The sequence below is a fragment of the Gopherus flavomarginatus genome, chromosome 13 (genome assembly GCF_025201925.1).
Source record: "Gopherus flavomarginatus isolate rGopFla2 chromosome 13, rGopFla2.mat.asm, whole genome shotgun sequence".
Classification (NCBI taxonomy): domain Eukaryota; kingdom Metazoa; phylum Chordata; order Testudines; family Testudinidae; genus Gopherus; species Gopherus flavomarginatus.
In genome coordinates, this window is record NC_066629.1 from 12,473,538 (window position 1) to 12,481,510 (window position 7,973).

The 7,973-nt window shown below is 55.4% G+C and overlaps 1 protein-coding gene across 1 annotated transcript in view; it reads left to right on the plus strand.

Moving 5' to 3' along the window:
* The window catches only part of VSIG10L2 (V-set and immunoglobulin domain containing 10 like 2), a 28,539-nt gene extending 20,899 nt beyond the window's left edge, over positions 1-7,640 (plus strand). Inside the window, exons 9-12 of the mRNA XM_050921491.1 lie at positions 4,948-5,070; positions 6,433-6,457; positions 7,014-7,141; positions 7,531-7,640. Of these exons, the coding sequence (XP_050777448.1) occupies positions 4,948-5,070; positions 6,433-6,457; positions 7,014-7,141; positions 7,531-7,640 (386 nt within the window). The remainder of the gene's footprint in view (positions 1-4,947; positions 5,071-6,432; positions 6,458-7,013; positions 7,142-7,530) is intronic.
* Positions 7,641-7,973: the final 333 nt, after the last annotated feature.

A 7,973-nucleotide genomic window follows, 5' to 3' on the forward strand; every position in this document is an offset into this window, starting at 1 on the left:
CCCAGTGTCACCACCAGTGCACCCGTCCTGGGGATGAATGGTTATGAAAACCAACACCCCAGTAAAAGAAAAAGGTTCTCACGATCCCAAAGGACCAAGCCCCAGACCCAGGTCAATATACACATCCAATCTTACCCACAAATCACGCTGTTGCCAATCCTTTAGAATCTAAAATCTAAAGGTTTATTCATAAAGGGAAAAAGATAGAGATGAGAGCTAGAATTGGTTAAATGGAATCAATTACATACAGTAATGGCAAAGTTCTTGGTTCAGGCTTGTAGCAGTGATGGAGTAAACAGTATGTTCAAATCAAGTCTCTGGAGTACATCCCCAGCTGGGATGGGTCAGTCAGTCCTTTGTTCAGAGCTTCAGTTTGTAGCAAAGTCACTCCAGAGGTAAGAAGCAGGATTGAAGACAAGATGGAGATGAGGCATCCGCCTTATATAGGCACTTCCAGGTGTAAGAACACTTCTTTGTTCTTACTGTGGAAAATTACAGCAAAATGGAGTTTGGAGTCACATGGGCAAGTCCCTGCCCACCCTGCTGAGTTACAAGGCGTATCTGCCTCCTCTCAGTGGGTCAGTTGTGTAGCTGATGGTCCTTAATGGGCCATCAAGCAGGCTAAGCAGAGCTAACACCAACTTGTCTGGGGTGTTTCCCAGAACTGCAGCACCAATTTGAAATACAGACAGTATAGACCCAATACTCATAACTTCAACTACAACATGATACAGACATACAGTCAGCATAATCATAATCAGTAACTCATAACTTGGTCTTAGACACCTTATATGACCCCCTTTACATAGGATTTGGTGCCACTACAGGACCTTGGTTGCAACCCATGTTCTATATGGTCCCAGTTTATATCAATAACGTCACAGGGGGTGTCTCTTGAGCATGGCAGCTGTTGCTGCCGGAAGTCACCGAACTGCCCTGCTGCTTGGATGGGCTTAGTTAGAAAGGGCTGTCCGGGGCCTGACAGTGACCTCCATGAAAAGGTTACCATGGAAAGGAGCTGCTCTAGCAACAGGATGCGCCCTGTGCACGTGATCAGCCAGTGAGAGTTAGGCTGATGATGCAATGCTGCTAGCGTGGGATTTCATTGACCAAGTGCTGATGACCTGCTGGAGTGTTGGTGCGGGGAAATCTCTGCATGGTTCAACTCTTGTGAAAGTCAGTAGCTGTCTGCCTAACTCCTTTCTAGGATAACAAGAAGCCCAGGGCAAGAGGGTGCTAGGTCTGAAATGATGTCAACATGACCAGAACGAACCCTCCCTGCTACTCCTTCCTCTTCCCATGCCTCTTCTGCTGTCCCTCTGTGCCTCCTTTTGCTGTCCCTGCCTCTCCGTTTGCCTCCTGTATGGCCCTGTCTGCTGCATCCCCCCAGCTAACCCTGATGCATGAGTCGCCAGGAGTGGGAGTCGATTCCTGGCAGTGCTGTGCAGTGTGGTCTGGAGGGGACCCCATCTCTGATGACTTCAGTGTGATTGTCACTTCTGTTCCCCATCATCTCATTATCCTAATTGCACTGTTTCCTGCAGAGAATTATCCTTCCCAGGGAAGCACACCCCACTGCACAGCCCCAAGAAGTCACTCTGCTCACTTGTTTACTTGCCACTGTTAGCCCTGGCTGCGATTTGGGTTGGTTTCACTCACCAGTGCTATCTCTGCGACACACCAGAATCCACACTGCATTTGTTCCGATAGGGGATACAACATAGGGTGACAGAAAGCAAATCTGAAAAATTGGGACGAGGTGGGAGGTAATAGGAGCCTATATAAGAAAAAAACCCAAAATCGGGACTGGCCCTATAAAATCGGGCCATCTGGTCACCCTAATGCAACGGGAGGATGCTCTGAGTCACATTTTCACAGAGGAAGCTACTCCAATTTGGCATCATTATTTATACAACTGGCTTAAAATACCCTTGAAATTCCTGGAAAATGACTTCTCTTTAAAGTGCGACTCACGCCTGAAAAATGACTAAAATGGTCCCTTATCTTTGCTGGCTGGGAAAAGATTCATTTTCCCCTGCAAAATTTTTCAGCAAAAAAAGTGTTTGTTTTCACTGAACTTTTCCTTAACATTTAGTTGGTTTTTTTGGGGGGTGGGGTGTGGGGGTCATCAAAAAACCAAAAAAGTCTGTTTTGGCATTGACATTTTCAGTTAAAGCCCTACCATTTTTGATGGAAACGGGGATGTTCACCAAACGATTTCCATTTTCACTGAGAAGCCATTTTTCGTCAATTAAGAAGTCTCAGCAAAAACTTTTCAACCAGATCTGCCCACCATGTGCACAAGAGTTGGAGCTGCTTACTTTAGGGACCAAAACACCTGATTACTTGTAGTGCCATAGCACCTAGGCACCCCAAGCATGGACCACACCCCATTGTCCTAGATGCTGTACAACCCATAGAGCAAAAAGACAGCCCCTGTCTCCTTGAGTACAACTCTGCTGAGCTGGCTTGGCCTGAAGGCTCTGCCATGCTGAACCAGCCCAGCACCGGGAGAGGTAGCTGGGGTGTGGTCCGTCCTGGGCAGCATGAACAGGGCCCTTCGTTATGTCCCAATTGGTTGAATTGTGCAGCCAGTCAGGGGGCTGGGGCCTTGCTGAGGTCATAATGTGGCCTGCAGGACCTCCAATACAGAGACTGACGCAAGAGAAAGGGCGAACTCAGTGTGACCCTCAGATCCCAGGCTGAGTCGGCAGGGATGTCAGCAAACCCCCTTTTCCTCTGGGCACTGAGCACCTTTAGGGAATAGCCATGGAGCCCCGTGATGCCCTTTTCAGACAGAGACGCATTTTAAAACCTGCTTCAAGGGCGTTTCTCTGAACAGCTCCCCAAGGGGTGCCGCTATCTTCACCGATGTCACTGGCGGGAATGATCCATGGACATGGAAAAACCAGGGTGTTTGGGCCTTCTCCGCTGCCTTTCATGGGAGGGACTCAAAACACTTTCTGAACATAAAAGCACACAACACCCCTGCCAGGCAGGTAAGTGTCATTGTATAATGGGGAAACTGAGGCACAGATTGTCAAAGGGACTGGAAGCCTGGGTCACACCTCTATTCAGTAGCAGAGCTGGGGATAAAACTCCAGGGTCCTGACCAGCTCAGCACTGTGAACATTGGCTAGCCCATTCTCAAATCCCTGGGGGATCGCTGCACAGCCACGGAGCTATTAAAAGAAGCACTGCCCGGCTTAGATGGTGTTGATGGTAAGACATAGAATGAAAAAGAAATTTGCCCCAGATTAACCAGGGGGCATCTGAGTTGAGGGCTGAACGCAGGTTCCCATGAGGCTCCGGACCGCACCTGACCCACACGCCCCTCCTTCCTTCCCAGCGCTAGACGTGACCCCTCTACAAAAAACGAGGAAGAAATGGGTGGATTTTCTTGCCCATCTGTATGTGTTCAGATTTGATCCAGTGGGTCAGTTAAATCAGGGCCAATCTCTCTGCTCAGAAGGGATTGTACAAGTGGTGGAAAGTTTTCTGTTGCGGTTGTTTAATGCTCAGCGCTGGCCCTGCCACACACAGAAAGATCAGCCCCGCCCAGAGGACATGGGTGGCGGGTATCATACGCCAGGGGAGGCTGAGCCTCCCCAACTCAGGCTGTGGCCCCACCCACACTTCCCCCAAAGACCCCGCCCTTGCTCCCCCTCTCCCCCAAAGCCAATGGGGACTCAGTTTGGGCCAGTGGCCCAGGGCTCAGGGCAGTTTGGCTGGGACTCCTCCAGCCATGGGAGGGAGGATGGGGGTCTCAGGGCTCTGGCAGGTGAGGGGGGCAGACAGGGTGTGGTAGCAGCCGGGCTTTTAGCAGAAGGGGTGGGTCCCGGGGGGCCTAGCCTCCCCAAAGGGGGGGGTTCACCCATCACCCATGCCGACAGAGCTTACAAACTGCAGCCAAAATCAAAATCTTCCTCATGTGGCAGGCGCCAGGCCAAGTGGCTGTTCTGATTGCTCCTTTTGCTGTGCTTGTGTTCCCCTGGTGCAGAGTGGGCTGTGCTGGGCACCACTGGCCAAGGCCTCTCCGTGGCTGTGCCAGGACCCCAAGCCAGGGCAGCCCCTTCCTCAGCACATGGCTTCGGATCCTACCGATAGCTGGTGGGCCTGGTTCACCCCGGGAATCTGCCACTGGCCTGACCTTATTCCAGGTGGAATCTGGCCCATGGAGAGACCCATCTTCAGCATGCAGCCCTTCTCCTCCCCTTCCCTCTCTGTTCCACAGTGGAGCGTCCTCCCAACCAGGGCTGAGCTCATCAACCAGCTAGGAGAGAGGTGGCCACCTGGGCTGGGCTTGTGGCCACTTAGCCATGTCAACTCTGTCCCTGGGTCTGCCCCAGATCGGAGCTGTTCTTGGTGGTGAAAATTGTTGCTGAAACTGGGCAGCAGCTTGCATTGCCCCCTAGCCCCAACTGTCGGAACCAAAGGCCACGAGTGAGGCAGGCGTGGGCCCTTACAGATCAGACCTCCAGGCGGGCCATTAGAACTTGCTCCAGTGGTTACAGCACAGGCCTGGGGTCCAGGACGCCTGGGATCTAGTCCCTGCTCTGCAGCTGACTCGCTATTGGGCCTTGGTCAGCTCCCTTTGCCACTGTGTGTTTAGTCTCCCCTCTGTCCAATGAGGGTAACAGCATCTCCCACGTACAGTGCGACCAGGGGTGGGGCAGTAATCGCCTCCCTTTGGCATTGTGTCACACAGCAAGCTCTGGGCACTGCTGCTGGCCAAGCCGGAGGACTCCCGTGTGTCTGTGTTAACAACCCCTTGTGAGCTGCTCTGAGATACACGAGGGGTGAGAGCTGGGGAGCCAGGGGGTCTGCACAGAGGGCTGTGTGGCCCTCGCCTGGAGAGCAGGTCCCTGTCTCTAGCAGTCTCCTCGTGCAGGGATCCCCAGCTCAAGCTTCATGGTACTGAACCCTGGTCTGCTCTCTCTCTTCCAGCTGACCCCCCTTTCAACGCTTACCCTGCCGTGATGGGCGCTGCAATAGCAGGGATGGTTGTGGCGGCGGTTGCCTGTCTGCTGGCTTTTCAGTACATCGTCCGGAACCGGGACAACAACCCACGTGAGTGCGGGGGAGGCCGGGGCCCCTTCTCGCTGCCCCTGGGGCTGTTCCGATCAGGGGAAGAAGGCACAGCAGAGAGCACAGGGCTAGAACATGGGGAATGCCCACACAGCACAGCTAGACTGGGACCCAGCCAATGATGCCTGGTGCTACAGTGACGGATACACCCTGAACGCTTTAGACTGGGAGGTAGAGGTGGGTTAGGAGGGACAGGGTGCCAGGCGGCACTGCTGGGGCTAGGAAGGACAGTGTGCCAGGCAGAGGTGGATTAGGACTGACAGGGTGCCAGGCGGAGGTGGGTTAGAATGGACAGCGTGCCAGGCAGAGGTGGGTTAGGAAGGACAGCATGCCAAGTGGCGCTGTTGGGGTTAGGATGGACAGCGTGCCAAGCGGAGGTGGGTTAGGACAGATAGTGTGTCAGGCGGAGGTGGGTTAGGAAGGACAGCATGTCAGGCGGAGGTGGGTTAGGAAGGACAGCGTGCCAAGCAGCGCTGCTGGGGTTAGGATGGACAGCGTGCCAAGCAGAGGTGGGTTAGGAAGGACAGTGTGTCAGGCGGAGGTGGGTTAGGACAGGCAGCGTGTCAGGCGGAGGTGGGTTAGGAAGGACAGAGTGTCAGGCAGAGGTGGGTTAGGATGGACAGCGTGTCAGGTGAACGTTGGACAGCGTGCCAGGCGGAGGTGGGTTCGGAAGGACAGTGCGTCAGGCGGAGGTGGGATAGGACGGACAGCGTGTCAGGCGGAGGTGGGTTAGGAAGGACAGAGTGTCAGGCAGAGGTGGGTTAGGATGGACAGCGTGTCAGGCGGAGGTGGGTTAGGAAGGACAGAGTGTCAGGCAGAGGTGGGTTAGGATGGACAGCGTGTCAGGCGGAGGTGGGTTAGGAAGGACAGCGTGTCAGGTGAACGTTGGACAGCGTGCCAGGCGGAGGTGGGTTAGGAAGGACAGAGTGTCAGGCAGAGGTGGGTTAGGATGGACAGCGTGTCAGAGGGAGAGCTGCTCAGAAGGGCAGAGAGCTGGCAGTCCTGAGCCAATGGCTCAGCCCTCTCTGCAGTTTGGGGTGTCGGGTGCAGGAGCCGATGTCAATGAGTATGAAAGTGAATTAACCTCCTCATCCTGTGGCCAGAGTGCCCAGTGCAAAGGTTTTGCTGCTGCTGGCAGGGACAGCTGGGTTGCTAGTACAGGACTGTGCATGAACATTTCCTCTGGTGCTGCTCAGCATAGAGGGCCTGCCACTGCTCCGGGCCTGGCCTGGGTTAAGCACAGTCATGCTGGAGCCCCAGGTCAGGCTGGGCTGGGGGATGATGCTTTGGGATCTAGTGCTAGGAGCGCCTCTTACCCTGTTATCTCCTTGTTTTGTTCCCCAGGGCTGCACAACCTGATCTTCGGCATGTAAGTGTCCTGGCACAGCCATCCCCTCCCTCAGCTGTGAGCAGACATCCTCTCCCCCCACAGCTGCTCACCCCTTGCCACCCTCCCTTCCCAGGACTACCCCGCTTATCACGCTCTTATCCCCGAGCTGCCTCAGGGGGAGCTCCGAGAACTCGGGCCCTGTGGTGCCCGACGCTGTACCCCCAGAGGCTCGAGATGGGATGCTCCAGGCCAGATCCTCAAAGGTGCTTAGGCTTCAGACTTGCACTGAAATCAATGGACCTGCTCCCAAGAGCCTGGCCTGGCCAGACAAACAGCGTGTCACGAGGGCAGCCCCAGTCCTGCCCCAGTCCTGCCCAGTGTTCCCTTGGCACCCCTGCCACCTCCTTCCCCACAGCTCAATTTGCCTTTCCTCCCCCCACCTCCCTGCTGGCGAGACGCTCCCTTCACGCACATCTGAGGGCTTGCATCCATGGCTCCCTAGCTCTGTGCGCAGTTCCTGCCATGACCCCCTGGCGCCTGCTGGGCAGTCTGTGAGGAACGGTTTCAGGAACGTTCCCCCCCACCTTGTCCCCAGGGCTGGCCCAGAGGCTCATGAGCACGTCAGCACTCCAGAAGATGCTGAGACGGCCGCAGGCGTGGCAGAGGCTGAGACGGGCGGGGAGCTTGGGGGCACATCCCCCGCGGTCGGGGAGGCATCAGCAGGTAACTGGGGCAACACGTGCAGCTGATACGACAGTGAGGGGACCAGCTAAGCACATAAGCTAGCCTGCATTTGAGGGTAAGCCTGGTCATCGCGTCTGGTGCTTGGCTCTGGCTGGCCGGAATCAGAGGGGGCAGAATGTGCTAGCAGTGGGCAGCTGTGTAATAATCTGTCCTGACCTTTCTTCCTGACCCTGCAAATGACTGACTGGCTTGTGCCCTGGAGCATGAGGGTTTATCTCCCTTGTTTATGGCAGTGGTCTGCAGGCCTACTGGGTGGGGCTGGGGGGCAGAGGCAGTTAGGGTGGGCTAGAGGTGTTCCTGGAGGACCCTGGTGTGCTTACAGTGCTCCCAGCTCTCAGTGATTTGCTATGTGTCTCTCCCTTTTGCAGAGTGTCATCCAGAGCCTCCTGCATCCACCCAGGAGGCTCCCCCAGCTCCAGATCTCGCCGCTGACGACCCTCCGGTCAATGTCACAATCACAGTGACTGCGACATCGTGAATCCCAGCTGGCCCTCATCAGACCCATTCAGCATCCCTGCCCCACAAGAAGGGTTGCAGTAGGGGGAGGGGAAGGGGAGCTGGCATTTATAGAGCCCCTTCAGGGACTGGCATTGCCAGACTGTCAGGGTGCAGCTGAGAAGAAAACGGCCCCTGGCTACAATGCCCCAGAGGGCAGGAGCCAACGTACCATTGCACAGCCTGGAAGGAGGCTTCGCCGTGGGGCTTGGAATCCCCTGGGATTTTGGCCCTTTCTCCCCCTCCCCCACCCCAGACCAATTAGCAGGACGGCACTTTCCCGTGGGGCTTAACTCGCTCCTCTGTGCCCAGCGCT